This window comes from Zootoca vivipara, chromosome 11, assembly GCF_963506605.1.
Source record: "Zootoca vivipara chromosome 11, rZooViv1.1, whole genome shotgun sequence".
NCBI classification, from domain to species: domain Eukaryota; kingdom Metazoa; phylum Chordata; class Lepidosauria; order Squamata; family Lacertidae; genus Zootoca; species Zootoca vivipara.
Window position 1 is genome coordinate 15,506,206 of NC_083286.1, and position 18,378 is coordinate 15,524,583.

The 18,378-nt window shown below is 43.6% G+C and overlaps 1 protein-coding gene across 1 annotated transcript in view; it reads left to right on the forward strand.

Annotated features, from left to right (window-relative positions):
• ALDH7A1 (aldehyde dehydrogenase 7 family member A1) overlaps window positions 1-18,378 on the forward strand; it is a 28,605-nt gene that overhangs the window by 7,253 nt on the left and 2,974 nt on the right. The window contains exons 6-16 of the mRNA XM_035099986.2: window positions 104-236; window positions 1,821-1,865; window positions 2,366-2,443; window positions 4,115-4,212; window positions 4,762-4,803; window positions 6,434-6,528; window positions 10,035-10,119; window positions 11,162-11,268; window positions 13,902-14,018; window positions 16,501-16,598; window positions 16,758-16,831. Coding sequence (XP_034955877.2) covers window positions 104-236; window positions 1,821-1,865; window positions 2,366-2,443; window positions 4,115-4,212; window positions 4,762-4,803; window positions 6,434-6,528; window positions 10,035-10,119; window positions 11,162-11,268; window positions 13,902-14,018; window positions 16,501-16,598; window positions 16,758-16,831 — 972 coding nt within the window. The remainder of the gene's footprint in view (window positions 1-103; window positions 237-1,820; window positions 1,866-2,365; window positions 2,444-4,114; window positions 4,213-4,761; window positions 4,804-6,433; window positions 6,529-10,034; window positions 10,120-11,161; window positions 11,269-13,901; window positions 14,019-16,500; window positions 16,599-16,757; window positions 16,832-18,378) is intronic.

Below are 18,378 nucleotides of genomic sequence, written 5' to 3' on the forward strand. Positions count from 1 at the left end.
TAATTCTTGTGTACACTGAGTTCCTTGGATAATGAGAAGGATAAATAGAATAAATCAAATTCTATGCTCATCAAACGTCTTCTACATGGCTTTTTATTTGCAGGGCCTGGGCATGCCTTAATAGAACAATGGAATCCTGTGGGATTAGTAGGAATAATCACAGCTTTCAACTTTCCTGTAGCAGTTTATGGCTGGAACAATGCAATTGCAATGGTCTGTGGCAACGTCTGCCTCTGGTAAGTTGATCTGTCCTACTTTATGGTGACGATTTTAACTGGTGGCCTCTAATTTAACAACGGGCACTGCACCGTTTGAGTATATTTCCTGGTTGTTGGAAAGCTGTGCACCACAGATGCAGAAACTGGACGTTGATGGATTCCAACTCCCATGAGCTCAGTTAGCACAGCCAAAGGTCGGGGATGATGGGAGTTGTAGTCTAGCAACATCTGAATGTCCACAGGTTCCCCGACCCTTCCATATCCTAAGTATTTATTTGTCTACGCAGCAGTTCTCTGGAATGTGCTTAAAGCAGCGACTGTTTCCATTTCTTTATTGAATCTCTGTTCAGCAGCCAAGATAGTTGCCTAGAACTGCCCAGTCATATTTTTACAATTGAAAGATTCTGATGCTTATTTGCTTAGGTACCCTGGCTATCGGCCACTTGTGACCAAGTGAAGATGCCGGACATCTCCACCCTCTGGAGGCGTATGCCTGGGGATCATTAGATCTGGACTGTTTTCACACACTAGCAACACATTCTGTAGAACTCTATCTGTTATATTTTATCAGCACAATCAGAATGAATTTCAGGAACCGAAATGCTTTTTCTGTGCAGTCTGAGTAGGAGCGGTGAATGAGATTATAGTTAGTTGTTGTATCTTATTTTAATTTATCCCACCCCCACTGCTGTGCTCACAGTTGGGAAAGAATTTTCTTGCCTTATGAATGGTCCCCGTCACCGCTAAGAAAGAGGTTGGAACAGGCCAATATATAGTTGGACTGCCTCTGGATCAAGTGACTTTTTTCTTTTAAGTACTCGAAGTTCTTAAACTAGCTGAAGGTTGACATCTGAACTAGTCAGATGCTTAACTGAGAATCACAGTCAGTCCATCTACTAGGGCCAGGGCCTTTTCAGTATTGGCCCCAACTTGGTGGAATGCTCTTTCACAGGAGACCAGGGCCCTGCGGGATTTGTCATCTTTCCGCAGGGCCTGCAAGACAGAGCTGTTCCGCCTGGCCTTTGGGTTGGACTTAGTCTGACCCCTGTGTTTTCCTACCTCATGGCTTGGATTTTTGGACTACTTAAAATGAGGCTGCATTTTAAATTTTAATATTGTATTTTAATCTGTATTTTAATTAATTGCTTTTTATGTTTGATTGTAATTTTATTGGTGTTAGCCGCCCTGAGCCCAGCTTTGACTGGGGAGGGTGGGGTATAAATAAAAATTATTATTATTATTATTAGAAAAATAAGACTTTAGAGTTGTCTTGCCCTGAAATGGCAACTAGACATTCCATTTTGGTGACTTGGTTTAAGGAGCCTTTTGGCACGTAGCTTATACATCTTTAGTTTCTAACACTGTACTCAAGCCTTAAGTCACCAAACATTGGTGGCCTGTTACTTCAAAGTTGCATGTGGTTCAGAGTTCTCTATGATTTTAGAACCAGGTTAAAATGAAAAGAAAAGATGAAAAGCTGGTGATCTACTTTAGGTAATTTTAGGTGTCCTAATGTAGCAGTTTCTTAAAATATCGCGCAGTGTTCATTTTAAAATAAGCAGTTGGGAAGAATAATCTTTCCTGGTTTGTTTCCTTCCAAAGGAAAGGTGCCCCTACAACATCCCTCGTTAGTGTCGCCGTTACAAAGTGAGTTTTCACTTACCTCTATCGCTAGAACCTCTGTGCTTCCTTTCTGTCTCTTGTTCATTCTTCTGCATTGTTTTAAGAAGCTGGCTGAGTGCCAATTCGCTACAATTTGCATCCCGGGCTTCTCTGGTAACGTCTGAAATGAGAGGTCTACGGCAACGTCCCTACTTTGGTTGCATTAGGGGGGGATGCTGGCACGGAAAGGTCATGTGTGAGCTGCCTCTTCTCCACATTGTTCCACACCTCAATTTTGGGGGTTTCTACAAACCCTCCAGAACAGATTTAGGGGGTGAATGTGGGAGAAGGAGGGGGACAGTCCTGTTGACCAAGCCGAAGTTGTTCTGTGCATGCTTCCACCTAGCTCTCAGTTGAATACGACCTTTTTGTGTGTGCGTTTGGCAAGGTGATGAAAAGAAAAGTCTCACTATGTCCTGCACGTGTAATCCTTTCGCCAAGGAACCATCAGGACATCTAATGAATCTTCTTTCTTTGTTTCCTAGAATACTTGCCCAGGTTCTGGAGGATAACAAACTGCCTGGTGCCATCTGCTCTCTGGTCTGCGGTGGGGCAGATATTGGGTAGGCGCAACGTTTGGTCTTTTTATGCACAGTTCGGGAATATAGTCTGGTGAATCTTGTTAAATTTCCGTTAACCTCTTAACGGTACTTTTAATCTACAGCTGCAAATGTTCCATACGCTATTGACTCGTTGCGTCAGAACAAGAAGAACGAGCTTTCACTTAAACTATGATCTCCTTACTAAAGGAAAACCCACCCCCTCAGTAGGCCTAGATTTGACATGACAACGCCGTCCCCTGCATATCTGCTCCGTTGGGTATGGCGGGGCTCTCTCCAGATAAAGGATTGCATTGTGCTCCCACTACCACAAATATGATGGCTAGAAATGTCAGCTTAACTAGGAGGTTGAATTTACAGTAAGAAAGCACACCTATCGCTGATAAGTCATTCTAACAGCCATTCTGAACCTTCCTCAAGGTTCAGTTTTGCACACTTAAAAGGAATAGCTGTCCTGTGGCAACTTTGGTGTGCTCTCCCTCCAAATACATAAACTTTCAAATATATATGCTCCGTAATCTCTGAGTGGCAGAGCGGAACGCTAAAGCGCTGGTTTTCAAATTTCCCCCCTTGGGCCACTTGAAAATCACTGGTGGTCTTGGTGGACCACTTAATGATCTTTCTTGGTGGACCACTTTATGATCTTTTCTGCAGTTGCGATAACTTTGGGCTAGATGCGGCATGAATTTTAATTGCGTTTTACGGCTGATATTTCTTTCGCTTTGTTGTTATTGCCGTTTGCATTCCGTAGACTTCCGATTGCGATGCAATCGAATGCAGTGTAGGAAACAAAAGAAGCAATGGATTTGGGGAAATGAATGCAAACATGGCATGAGATGGCAGAAGGAAGCTTGTTCAGGCTGTTAAAAATACTACTTGCCTTTAGACCAGTGGTTCCCAACAGGTGGTCCGTGGACCCCCAGGGGTCCGCGAGCTATGCCAGAGGGGTCCGCAAGATGCTATTAGAATAAAAAATATATTAAATATATTTCGTATGATAACAGATTTTTTGTTTTGGCCGCTTCCTGCATGAGCAGTCTAGCGCAAAACTAGAATTAGATAGAGGCAGTAGTTCTGCTGTATGCCGTTAGGTGGCGCTTTACAAACACTACTGTTTTGCAAAGAGGCAGCGCGCGCATTCTACTAACGCTCACCTCCCCAAGATGCTTTGCGCGCGTCGGCTTCATTTGTGCACTACTGCGCAGGTACCCTGTCTTCTCCATTCCCCTCCCTCCTCCCTGGAACCTAATATTTCAGAAATAATGGACTCAAAGGACAGATTTAACTCATCTCATTAAGAACTGAAAATTAAAACTAACTGTATACTGATGGAGTACTCTGTTGTAACTGTAAAAAACGTATAAATATAAAATATAAAAAGACTCTTAATTTGGCTCTCTCACTTTTTAATTTTAGGATTAGGAATTAATGGGGGTCCTTGTCACAATAGCGGCTCGATGAGGGGTCCTCGAGAAAATTTTGTTGGGAACCCCTGCTTTAGACAAATAGTGAAGTTGATGGCTGAGGAGTGTCGCAGGAATTAAATTTTTGATTGGCACAAATGCAATGTGTTTTGAGAGTGAAGGGCACTGCTCCACTTTCCTCCCACCCTAACATACTTTCTAATTCTACCTGTTTTGTCACTGACTAAGAATCTTCCTTTGACCTCTGTAGGAAAGCGATGGCAAAGGATGAAAGAGTGGATCTCTTGTCCTTCACTGGCAGCACAAATGTGGGCAAGCAAGTAGCGATGGTGGTTCAGGAGAGATTTGGTAAGTGGAGTATCGTGATCCAGTATCTCTTCTGAATTCAAGGAGTCTTACCATTTTCCATGTTGTCAACTGCCCCATGTTCTTCAGGTAAAGGGCAATACACAAATTCAATTAATAATAATAATTAACTGCAAGTGGAAAGAGTGCTGGCTTTGGTCCAGCAGAACTCCTTCCTATGTTCTTACAAGAAACATCATGCACAAGCCCTTTGCATGCACAGAGAGGAATCTTGAATTGTGATCTGAATCAAGGTTTTTCCCCCCAGCTTACAGAAGAAGCTGCTTCAAAAAAAAAAAAAACACCAAAAACTTTGACTCCCTTCTTTTGTGATCCTCTTTACTTACTTACTTTAGTCCATAAATTTTATACACTGTTTGGTTTATATATATATATATATATATATATATATATATATATATATATATATATATATATAAAACCCGCTCAAAGCGGCAAAGTCATTATGAGAACCGGGCATGAGGAGGGCATATTCCTAGCTAGGAATTGTGGGTAATGTTCACATGGCTTACTGCTTTTTTATTTCAATAGGACGGTCTCTGTTGGAGCTTGGTGGAAACAACGCTATTATCGGTAATTAATATTTTCTTTAAACTTTAAAGCTGATCTCTGGCTGAGTGAATGCGCTTGGACAATGGTTTTGCTGCATGTACTAAGGATTTTCCTGGAAATTTGAGTCCACGTGAATGGTTGACTGAAACCCAGGCCCTGCTTTCGTCATGAACTGCTGGTGTTTGCGTTTAAGAGGGTGCTCAAAATCTGTTGTGAAGCGGCGCTTAATATCCTTTCCTTTCAACTTCACTCCACCAAGGAAAGTCTTTTGCTTCATTTGGTCCTTGCCACATTCCTGCCCAAAATTCCGCAGAGTCCTCTTTGGCCTCCTAATGCCAGTGAATACGAATCCAGAGAAAAAACTGGGACACCCTTGTTTTTCTTGACCATAAAATCGGGGGCCAGGTGGCACCTCCATTTTGCTCTGCGGCGTTTGATACAGTTCCAGATCAACGGTGGTAGCAGATTAGTTGCAGAGCTGTTATGTGTGAATCAAAGTTGCAGCTCAGCAAAATCGAGAGGGCCAGAAGTTCCCTACAGAAGACGTTTCTGCTTTATCTTTTTTGTGCAGTGTGTGTTTTGCACTACCCAGTTATACTTCACTGTGTACCTGTCTCACCAGATCTGCGGGGAACTGGGCGATTCTCCTCGATTAAAAACAAAAGGGGATTTTCAGCTGTTACTCGGAGTAAAAAATAATAAGACTGTTGAAATCAGTGGATTGAATTTAGTTATGTTTGGTGATTTTAACTATTAATTTTTAATAGATTATTTTATTTCATTTTTCTGTTGGAAGCCGCCCAGATTGTCTGGGGAAACCCAGCCAGATGGGCGGGGTATTATTAATAATAATAATAATAATAATAACAATAACAATAAATTATTATTATTATTATTATTATTATTATTATTATTATTATTATTATTATTATATTACTACCCACAAGGTTTTTTTTAATATGTTTTGCTGTTGGTTGGCAATTTTGTACTCTGAGGCCTTTCCGGTTTTTTGCTGCTGCCTATAAAGGCCATTGAATGCTTTCCGAATCAAAACCTGCTTCTCTCTTCCCCAATGCGTCTTTAAAATAAAATAAAATATTGGTTTTACAAATACAGTGGTACCTCTAATTACGAACTTAATTCGTTTCGGAGGTCCATTCTTAACCTGAAACTGTTCTTAACGAGAGGCATGCTTTCATAATGGGGCCTCTTGCCAACACATGATTTCCATTCTCATCCTGGGGCAAAGTTCTCAACTCAAGGTAACTCTTCCAGGTTAGCGGAGTTTGTAACCTGAAGCGTTTGTAACCTGGGGCTTTTGTAACTCGAGGTACCACTGTACAAAGTTATAAAAATCCAAATATATATCCATATACAGAGATTCCTCAAATCTCGGGACTTCCCCCTACGCCCTCCATGGGGTCCCATTTTGAACATTTACAACTGCATATTCTTCCATACTCTAAATCCATATTGTCCATGGTATTTGTTACACTTCAAGTGAAATCAAAATCTTGCCAATGTTTCCATCTGCTTACAGTGGTCTCCTAAACAACTTAACATTTCCCCCCATTCTTTTATAAAGTTTTTGTCCTTTTGGGTTCTGAGTTTTCCAGTCAGTTTTGCCATCTCTCCTCTCAACCCCTTGCAGTCTTCGACGATGCCGACCTTCACCTGGTCATTCCGTCTGCCCTCTTTGCGGCTGTGGGGACAGCAGGCCAGAGATGCACAACTGCCAGGAGGCTGGTAAGAAGCGCTGGGATTTCCGTGTCTTCTCCAAACGCCTGTTTGGATGGTAGCCGGACGCCTGCAGTGGCGTTAGGAACAGTGCTGGCTTGGATAAATTTAGGTTTGATGAGGCCCTAAGCTACTGACGGTAATGGGGCCCTTTATATGTCTAGCTGTCCTTTGTCAACAACAAATTGTTGCTGTTTTTTGTGTTGAATATACAGTGGTGCCTCGCTAGATGAATTTAATTCATTTCACGGGTCTTTTCTTATAACGAAAAATTCGTCTAGCGAATCCCATAGGAATGTATTGAATTTTTTGCAATTTTTTTTTGCCCATAGGAACGCATTAATTGAATTTCAATGCATTCCTATGGGAAACCGTGATTCATTAGATGAATTTTTCGTAAAACGAATTCGTCTAGCGAGGCAATTTCGTAAAGCAGGGCATTCGTTAAGCGAGGCACCACTGTATGCTATATGGTAATTTATGGACCTAATAGGTATCTAAAGCCATTTGCACATAACAAAATACAGTGGTACCTCTGGTTACGAACTTAATTCGTTCCGGAGGTCTGTTCTTAACCTGAAACCATTCTTAACCAGAGGTACCACTTTAGCTAATGGGGCCTCCCGCTGCCGCCGCCGCACCACCACACGATTTCTGTTCTCATCCTGAGGTAAAGTCCTTAACCCAAGGTACTACTTCCGGGTTAGCGGAGTCTGTAACCCGAGGTGTTTGTAACCTGAGGTACCACTATATGTATTTTAATATTAGATAACAGGTACAACAGCTTGACCTACATTCAACTGTGCTAGTCTGCAGCTGCATGCCACATGTTGCCATGCAGCCAGTCCATGCAGATTGTAGACACCCTATATATAGAAATGAGCAAACCAGTGATATTTTAGGGAGCAGGCTAGCAGGCAGGGCCCATTACATATATCATAGGAGCCTACACAACACTGTTGCTGTATGTAGGTTTGATTTTATTTGTTATCTTATATTTTGGAAATTTACATCCAGGGTTTTTTTCCTTTAATTTTTTTGGGGCCCCCAAGAGAGTGGGGCCCTAAGCTATAGCTTGTTTAGCTTATATGTAAATATGGCACTGTTTGTGTCGGGGCTGGTAGGATGGCAGGCCATCGGCTTGGTGGAGCTAGACCCCAACGATAGACAGACCCAAGTAGTTATCGCTTTGACCCCATCTTGGCCGTCCTCCTTGCTGAAACTGTGCAAAGGGTGACACTGCCACTAAGGAAAAAGAAGCGAGTAAAATCTGGCGGAGGACGAACTGAGCTTGGTTTGTCCTAAGGCAGGCATAGGGGCAACCTTGGCGCTCCAGATGTTTTGGGACTACAACTCCCATCATCCCTAGCTAACAGGACCAGTGGTCAGGGATGATGGGAGTTGTAGTCCCAAAATTATGTGGAGGGCAGAGTTTGCCTTTGCCTATCCTAAGGGACTAGCCTCCACCGATTAGGAGCAGCTCTGACTGCCCATAGAAACTTTTCAACGAATCACTACATAACTATTAGGTATGTTCCTGTTGCATTATTACGTAATTTATGTGAAAATACTCCACATCATAATGATGGAATGCTCTGTTCGTTGTCGTTCGTGTATGCTAGGCATCCCCAAACTTCGGCCCTCCAGATGTTTTGGACTACAATTCCCATCTTCCCTGACCACTGGTCCTGTTAGCTAGGGATCATGGGAGCTGTAGGCCAATACATCTGGAGGGCCGCAGTTTGGGGATGCCTGGTGTATGCCTTCCATCATCATTAACATAATAATAATAACAATTTATTCATTTATATATACCCTGCCCACCTGGCTGGGTTTCCCCCGCCACTCTGGGCAGCTCCCAACAGAATATTAAAAACACGATAAAACATCAAACATTAAAAACTTCCCTAAACAGGGCTGTCTTCAGATGTCTTCTAAAAGTCAGATAGCTGTTTATTTCCTTGACATCTGATGGGAGGGCGTTCCACAGGGCTGGTGCCACTACCAAGAAGGCCTGTTAGCAAAGAATGGAAGCAGAAGAACTCTGGTTAATTCCGAAGTGATTACCTTTTTTAAAAAAATGTCTCCAGCACAGTTTGGATTGGTGTGGTTCTGTAAAAATGTTTTTTTTTCCAATCTTTCAAACATTGGATAAATTCTGTTTGCCAAATGAGCCATGCTTAGCCAACAGATCACAGGCTTCAAAGAAGCCTGGGAAAAATCCCAAATGATCTTTTAATATTCTTTTTTATTATTATTCCGAAACCATTCGTTCTAAACTCATAGGGGGATATCTAGTGAGGCATGCCTGATTGTAGAACAAGATTTCCCCTCCTTTCCCCCTGACCTGCCTTCCAAATCTCCTATGGAGGGTCCTCAAGCTTTTCAAGGCGTATTTTGGGATATTGGGGCTGCAGGAGGAGAAGGGAAAGACCCGCTGTGTTAATGGATGTCTGCTTGTGCGTGATGTTTGATGTCTCCCATTATTACTGCTTGCTTTTGAAATAAGGTTATTTAAATTCTGATCAGATCTCCCTAGTTCGCAATGAATAGGAAAATATAGTTATGAATTGCTGGCTTATGCAAATGAATAAAACCCAATAGGTGAAGAGGAAATGTTGGCAACATCTCATTTAAAACAGCAGTTACTTAAAACCTCATGGGTTTCAGAGAGATTTAGGAGAAGTACCTAGTTTTCTCCTGATTGTGCACAGTGAAATAATTCAATGTTTTTACTTTAAAGACCAAAATGTGCACTGTATTCTAAGTCTTTGATTAAATGTTTTAACTCAAAGTGCTATTATTTGGCATTAGGCAGACTGAAGATCTTCAAATTCTGTTTTATGGTTTGCCAGACCTATTGCTGTGCAAAAAAGGGCCCTTTGTATGCAAAAGTAACCGGGTTCTAGAGCCTTTTGCTGCTGCTGTTTGAATATGTTGGGCTTTGTTAATTTCCGCTTTAAACGTCTTGTCAATTTTACCCAGAGATGGTGGCAGCATTTGCCAGCTCTCAAAAATGCACTATATGCCATTTGGTTGAGAAATAGAATGTGCATTTCTCAGTACATACCTGGGGAGAAAGGGGAACTTGCCATAACTTAGTTTGATATCGAGGACAGCATAAAAATGGAAGTGCTTCACAGTCATATCTTGGTTTTCGAACAGCTTAGTTCTCTAACGTTTTGGCTCCCGAACACCACAAACCGAGAAGTGAGTGTTCTGGTTTGCAAACTTTTTTTTGGAAGCTGAACATCCGACAGAGCTTCCACGGCTTCTGATTGGCTGCAGAAGCTTCCTGCAGCCAATCAGAAGCCACACTTTGGTTTTTGAAATTTTTGGAAGTCAAACGGACTTCTGGAATGGATTCCGTTCGACTTTGAAGGTACGGCCATATTCGCATTTTCAACGTTCGGAACAAACTTTTAGCAGCCCCGCTGCTCTCTGCAGGACCTTAGAAGTTAGCACCGCTGTTGCCAATCTTAAACATATTTTTCTTCTTCTAATGTTCTGCTTAGTTTTTGCATGAAAGCATCCATGATGAAGTGGTGGAGAAACTTGTAAAGGCGTACGCACAAGTCCGTATTGGAGATCCTTGGGACGGTAAGAGCTCCTCTCTACTCTGGGAAGCATTGCATGGTGGTTCTTAGTTGGCATTGCAGTTTGGGAGAACTGAACAGTTGCCCACTTCCCAAGCTTCCATTTCATAGATCTGCCTCCACCTTATGGGATTACCCATGAGGTGTCTGAGAAGAAACTCTGCGCACACGTGTGGGGGTTTTGAACCACCCAAAGGCCTTGCCCAAACAGCTGCTTCTCTTGCTTAGGAAGGAAAAGCTGCATTTTGGTGCAAGAAAATTGTTTCAAGCAGCTCCAACTTGGGCCAAGCGTAGGTGTCCCAGCCTTTCACCGTAACCGCTGAACCGCATTGCAACAAATTTGGGCCCATCGGGGAGGGATCTAGCATAAAAAAACCACACCTTTCACACCTAAAATAATGATTACATGCAAAAAAGGTGGTGCGCAAATTAGACATCACCAGCAGAAGCTCTGAAGACTCCAGTAGCATCCTGCTTGCTTTTCTGTTTTATCATATCATTAGTGCATAGTATGTTATAGTCAAACACCTGGTATTATGAAAGGGGGGGGGGAATAACATAAACATAAGATTATTTAAATAATAGTACCATGACTATATATCTCTAATAATAGTAGCATATATTGTCCCTCCAATTTAATTCACTCTTATAAGCCTTAATTTTAACTCCCCTTCCACTCTTTCTCTGGTTTCCTATCTGTTGTCTTTTTGACTACATTTTCTTACTTTTCTAAATTATGTTCATTAGCTTTGTCACGTCTACGGCTGAGTATTTCTTTCTTCCGGTCTGTTACATTCATTTTCTTGTTATAATATTTCCCCCATATATTCTTTATATCACGTCCGGCCATCTTTTTAAATTCTAGATTGACTTTATTTCGAGAGAAGAAAGGCACCTTAGAATGCTGGAATATATAGAACTTGGCATGACAAGTAGATGAAGAAATGCTGTGTAGTTCTCAAGACGAGATAGTGGTAGGCATTGTGGTAAATGTTAGCTGTGGGCCCTGCTCAGATATACACTTTTTTCCCTTTTCTTTTTTGCAGCAAGCACCCTCTATGGCCCTCTGCACACCGAGCAAGCGGTGAAGTTGTATGTTGATGCCGTGGCACAGGCCAAACAGCAAGGTGGCTCTGTGGTCTATGGTGGGAAGGTGATTAATCTCATAAATACTCGTATATCTCTATATATTTTCCCTACGATTACAAAAAAAGTTGAAGCTGTCATCTTGAACGTGTTTCTCCCAACAATGGTGCACTTTTTTTTTCCCCTTGGAGGATAAAAGCTGCTTGCAGGATGGGTCATTGATTAGTTTTATTTCTGATCAGGGTTTTCTGGATGACGGATAATTTTAAAACAAAACCCCACCGTAAAGCCTAAAAGGTGAAATTCCTTGGTAGTTATACAGTTGTACCTCTACTTTACGTATCCCTCTGGATACGGAATCTTCGAGTTACGGCCACGGCAAACCCGGGTTTCGCTGTGCACGCATGCGCAGAAGCTCTCAATCGCACCGTGTGCATGCGCAGGAGCACACCTCTCTGTTATTTTCCCTCTGGATAAGGAATCTTCGAGTTACGGCCACGGCAAACCCGGAAGTGTATACTTCCGGGTTTCGCTGTGCATGCATGCGCAGAAGCTCTCAATCGCACTGTGTGCATGCGCAGGAGCACACCTCTCTGTTATTTTCGGGGGGCGCGAATGGACCCCCGGAATGAATTAAGTTTGTATCCAGAGGGTCCCCTGTACTCTGAATTCACCAACTAATATCCATGGGCATTTCAAAGTTGACGGGGAATCTGCTGTCTTTGTGAGGTTATGAGTTCTGCTGAAAGCAGGCCATTTTAGTGAAATTAGACATTTTAGTGAAAGTTCCGTCCTGTTCGGTTCTGCAGGTTGTTGGAAAGGTTTGGCTGTGTTATGACTGTTCTATTGTGCCTGTGATGGTGCATAAAACACAAGAAGGGTTCAAGTGCAAATGGAAGAGTTGATGTAAACCTAATGGTTGGTTGGTCGGCTGGCTTCAACGTTGACGTTAATTGGTTAGAGTAGGGGTCCCCAGACTACGGACCGCGGGCCAGATGCGGCCCAATTGGCCTCCCAATCCGGCCCGCGACGACCCCCGCTGCCTGCTCTTGCGGCGCGCTGCGCGGCGGCGCCATTCCAGATCTGAAAAAATTGCTGAAAATCATTTCTGTGCATGCGTATGGGCCTCTCCCGACCCAGAAGAGGTCATTTCCGGTGCACTTCCGGGTCGGGGGAGGTGCACTTCCGGGTCGGGGGAGGCCCATACGCATGTGCACAAACAATTTTCGGCGATTTTTTTCAGCCTGGAAGCGCGCCATCGCACCAGTAAATGGGTGTGCGCATGCGCACTGGCGCGCACTCCCCCGCCCTCCAGCCCGCCGCGCGATCGGCGCGGCGGGCACTGGCCCAAAGGCGGGTAAGTCTGGGGACCCCTGGGTTAGAGTGTGATGCTGGTGACGCCAAGGTTGCAGGCTCAATCCCCGTTAGGGACAGCTGCATAGTTAGACCAGAACAGGGACGTCCAACTCCCAAGAGACTGCGATCTACTCCCCCCCCCCAAAAAAATCTGGCAGTGATCTACCCATTTGGGAGGGGGGAGTTCAGAGTTATTTTTTGAGGGAGGGCAGGCCTTTTTTAAGGGGGGCAGTTGTTGTCCATTGACCTTATTTTAGGGGGGGGCTTCCCAGAGTTGTTAAGCATTTTTAGGGGGGCTTACCTAAGTTGTTGAGCTTTTTTCAAAGTAAGTGTACAGAATGGCAATAAATCGCTCACCAACAACTCAGCCGCTCACAGACGAACGCAGCACTACAGCAGACAACAAAGGAACGCCCACTAAACATGACACAGGGGAAGACCAAAGGGAGAGGGGACTTCTAAACAACATGAGTGATGAGGATAGAGTGATCGACCTGTCGGACACCCCTGGACTAGAAGATCCTGGGGCTTTCTTCCAACACTGATTCTTTTCACCAGCCAGATGTGGAAGACTTTGTCCGGCCTGCAAAGAAGCAAAGTGTGATCAAGAGTCAAATATTCTGCTAGAGCAGACCTGGCTGATGCCGTGCCCTCCAGGTGGGCTCCCATCAGCCCCGGCCAGCATGCCCGGTGGTCAGGAATGATGGGCATTTTAGTCCAGCGACACCAGGAGGGCCAACAGTTAGTCATCCATGGGTGGAAGGAAGCAACTTTTCCTCTAGACTAAAATTACTTATGCCGCTCAGAATGTGACTTAAAGCAGGGCATCTCTTGATAGGCCCGAATGTGTCTGCTTTGTTTGGCATAACGTATTTAAAAAACAGAAAGCTCTTCCTCACATCTATCTGCCCCACTGATTCCCCCCCTGGAAAACCTGCTGTTCAGCGCTGAATTGGAAGAAGCGTCAATCTGTCTTTCCGCAGACGGACATTTGTTCCAGTTCAGCGGTAAACAACTGGTTTTCCTGGGGAAAGCGGCCTGAGAAATGAAAAACTGCCTGGAAAGTGTGGACGAGCCCAAAATCCCCTCCTTGAGACCAAGAATAAACTAAAAAGATGACTCTTCAGGCCAGCCAGTTCACAAAAACATGTTTGTGGCATGATCGGTGACTTTCGAACACGTCTAGAGCTGCAATTTTTCAGCTTTCCCTGACCCTGCGTTCTGCGCCATGGACACACCAACCAGAGAGAGTTTTATGAAGTGATCAGCTTATTTTCTGACAGCTACCTCCTCGCAATTGGAGAAGCAATTATGCCCTTTTCTTCTTCACCTTTTCCATTCCAGGTTATGGATCGTCCCGGAAACTATGTCGAGCCGACCATTGTGACTGGCCTTCCACATAATGCGCCGATTGTGCAGACGGAGACGTTTGTCCCTATTTTGTACGTGATAAAATTTAAGGTAAGCAAACGGGTCTGGTTTGGGTGTTAAAGACTCCTTTTTTTTTTTACACGTTCAAAGGTGGTGGCATCATGAAGAAGGGAGGGGAAATTATTGGCCCATAAAAATGGTGCTGAATTGCACGAGTCAGCCTCCAGGTATTGGAAACCTTCAAGGATTCAACTTAAATTCCTTTCAAGTTTTGATTGACAGTTGGCAACAGAACATTGAGGTGCTGTATTTTTAAGATGACATTTATCCAGGGACATTTGTCACCAAATGGTGTTAATTATGTTGGCCATAGCATGGGTTGTGTCAGGCAATATATATATATATATATTGTAATAATTTTTATTAGATTTTCTGTTTTACAATTTCAGATAAACATTTTACAGACTGTAAAATATCCAATGACTTCCCTTCTCATCTTTTCATGGTTCATTTTACATATCATACATCCCTGCATATTTTACTATATCCATTCAAATTAGTTTTCCACTTCTACATCCATCAAAAATTATTTACTCTGTTGAATTTATCTTAATGCTGCCATATATGGAAGCATATATTTTCCATATATTCAATAAAGGTTTTCCAGTCTTCTTTAAACGTGTGTCCTTCTTGCTCTCTTCTTCTATATGCTAAATCAGCAAGTTCTGCATATTTTGTCACTTAAATTGCCAATCTTCTTTAGTTGGGACCTTACTTACTTTCCAATTTGGGGCTAACAAAACAAAGGCTGCAGTTTTCACATACATAAATAACCTTTTCTGACACCTGGGAATTTCAGTCTGGGTTATCCCCAACAAAAAGGACTCTGGGTTTTTTTTTTGGAAAGTACTTTCAAACATTTTTTTTCAATTCATTATGGATCATTTCCCAATACCCTTTCACCTTTTTACATGTCCACCACATGTGGAAGAATGTTCCCTCCACTTCTTTACACTTCCAACACTTACCTGATTCTGTTTTATAAACCTTAGCTTACCTGCTCAGAGTTAAGTACCACCTATGAATCCTTTTCAAATAATTCTCTTTCAATGAACAACTGCAGTAAATTTCAGGTCACTTTTCCAGAGTTTCTCCCAGAGGTTCAGATCTATATTGTGTCCTATATCTATTGCCCAGTGTGTCATAGAAGCTTTAACAAGCTCGTCTTTTGTTTCCCATTCTAGTCGAAAATTATACATTTTAGACAAAAGTTTATCCTTATTTTGCAGGAGTTTTTTTTTCTTCAAATTGTGAGCTTTGGTACAAAAAGCCTTTCTTTTTATCTAATTTAAACATATTGTGTAACTGGTGGTGTTGCAACCAATTTGTAACTTGGCTCCTTAGGTTTTTCCCTGGGTTGTATCAGGCAATTTTCCTCTCTGGAAAACCAGAGCTCGGGGAGAAAACTCCTGAGCTCCTACATACCAGCAAGAGGACTATGGAAAAGGAACAGCTGTGGGTTTTTTTTTTTGTGGAGGGTGGAGCAGGGAGGAATTGGAATGGTATTACTCTCGCAATAAAACACAACAGGAGCATTCAAAAAGGAATAAAATAAATGATAATTTGGAAAGGAAGGGTGGGCTTGAAAGAACAGGAAGCTGAGAAACAAGGGAAATGAAGAAAATACTTTGGTCCGTGTCAGGGGACCTTCCTACAGTGAACCTCCCCCCATCCTGTTGACCAGCTCTTCACCCAGTGAGAGCAGCAACAGTGGGTCAGGTGGGGGAAATGAGGAAGTTAGCGGTATGGAGGTGGAAAGGCTCAGTGATGTTGGAGAGCCTTTACGCCGCCTTGACCAAGAGGTGGTGGGGAACAGGCAGCTCCTTCCAGCGCCTGAATTAAGGCGTGCCACTAAACATAAGGTCGGGAGGAGGCGTTTCGGGGTGCCCAAACTCTTATGCTGGTCACGCAACAGGAAATGTCCACTCCCGGATTCTGCAAGTGACTAGGAGGTCATGTTTTCTGCTATCTCTGCACTGTAAATACTATGCGCAATAAAACCTTTAAAGACAAGCACAGACTTGGGCGTCCTTACTTGAGAGTAGCCACAACAACACCATTACAGTCCAGGAGAACCCTTAAATGTTCAGTCCTCCAAGTCAGAGACAGAATTTGAAAAACCGCAAAGAGGCACATGAGACAAGGCTATATTCCTCCCCCAAGGAAGAGGGCTTGGAGAGTCTGGAAAATCCTTCCCTTCCCTCATTTATATGGAGACGTTAGTTTCATCTCGAACAACTGCAGTGCCATGTGCATTTTTAATAATAATAATAATAATTTATACCCTGCCCATCTGGTTGGGTTTCCACTCTGGGCAGCTCCCAACAGAATATTGAAAAAGCGATGAAACATCAAACCTTAAAAACTTCCCTAATTCAGATGTCTTTTAAAAGTTGTTTCCTTGACATCTGATGTGAGGGTGTTCCACAGGGCAGGCGCCACCACCGAGAAGGCCCTCTGTCTGCTTCCCTGTAACCTCGACTCATTTAACAATGCACGCTTTTATTTCCAGACGGAAGAAGAAGCCTTTGCATGGAACAACGAAGTAAAACAAGGTCTCTCCAGCAGCATCTTTACCAAAGATTTGGGGAGGATATTCCGGTGGCTTGGGTAAGGCTCTCCCCTTTTCTGTAGACCGGGTATTTACATCTGCTTCAAACATTGCCTAGAAGATGAAATTTCCAACTCCAGCTTTGTTGTTGGAGATTGGTCCTTCTGGACAATTGATACTGACATCTGCTTTGGTAATCGATTTTCCTTTCTTTCCAGGCCAAAGGGATCAGACTGTGGCATTGTAAACGTCAATATTCCAACTAGTGGGGCTGAAATTGGAGGTGCCTTTGGTATGTATGCCCCCCCCCAAAAAAAAATTGTAGAATGCTATTGGACTTACAGAAAGTTTCTAAATTTCCATGCAGGCCCATAGATGGGGGTGGTCATAGTTCACAGATGACCTACACAATTGTGTCTGCTTTGGGACCATTCCAGTCTCCCAACTTTAGTCCAGGGTATTGGGTGTGTATTTTGATGCACGGATTGATCCTATCTGCCCCACCCCACGGTCGGGCTCTAATAAACTGGGCACCATCCAGAACAGTGATGGCCAAACTCGGCCCTCCAGCTGTTTTGGGACTACAACTCCCATCATCCCTAGCCAACAGGACCAGTGCTCAGGGATGATGGGAATTGTAGTCCCAAAACAGCTGGAGGGCCAAGTTTGGCCATCACTGGTCTAGAAGGAAGAGCTTCAGAGTTAGACATACATCAAACGCAAATGTTCCTATTTATTCAGGGCTAGTCAAGAAGATGCCTTATTCCAAGTTTTGCAGTAATTGTGTGTTGGAGTATTTGGAGTGCTTGAACAGCTTGGCTCCCGAACAAATTGGCTTCTGAATGGCGCAAACCAGGAAGTGAGTGTTCTGGTTTGCGAACGTTTTTCGGAAGCCGAACATCCAACGCAGCTTCCTATTGGCTGCAGGAAGCTCCTTCAGCCAATCGGAAGCCGCACCTTGGTTTTCAAGGCGTTTTGGGAGTCGAACGGACTCCAGGAACTGATTCAGTTTGAGAACCAAGCTACAGTGGTACCTTGGGTTACAGACGCTTCAGGTTACAGACTCTGCTAACCCAGAAATAGTACCTCGGGTTAAGAACTTTGCTTCAGGATGAGAACAGAAATCGTGCAGCGGCGGGGCAGCAAGAGCAGGAGGCCCCATTAGCTAAAGTGGTACCTCAGGTTAAGAACAGTTTCAGGTTAAGAACGGACCTCCGGAACGAATCAACTTCTTAACCTGAGGTACCACTACCACTGTACAGTGGAACCTCGGTTTTCGAGTGTCTCGGAAGCCAAACGCTGAAAACCCGGAAGTGACTGCTTCCATTTTCGGACACGCTTCAGAAGTCGAACGGCTTCTGAGGCATGCTTCTCCATTTTTCTCAGTGGAATTTGCTGACCGCCCATTGCACCTTGGTTGTTGAACGTGTCGGAAGTTGAACAGTCTTCCGAAACAGATTACGTTGGACAACCACTGTACAGTAATACCTCCGTGAACGTCCGCCTCGTCTAGCGTCTATTCTGGCGAACGGCCGCAGCAAGCTTGTGGAAGTACTGGAATGGGTTACTTCCGGGTTTGCCACCCGCGCATGCGCAGAAGCACAAACTAGCGGCCGGGGCTCCGGAACGGATCCCGGTTGCAAATCAAGGTACGACTGTATCTGTAGAAAAAATATGCAGCCTAGCCTCCTGCTCTTCAATGCAATTTCTGTATTAGGTTTTCGTTCTCTAGTTGGAAGAATGTACTGAATATTGCTGGGTTCACAATGGAATCCCTGCTATCATGAGAGCTGTGAATTTGAGACGACTTGGGCATTTTCAGGAAGATAGAGGATGCTG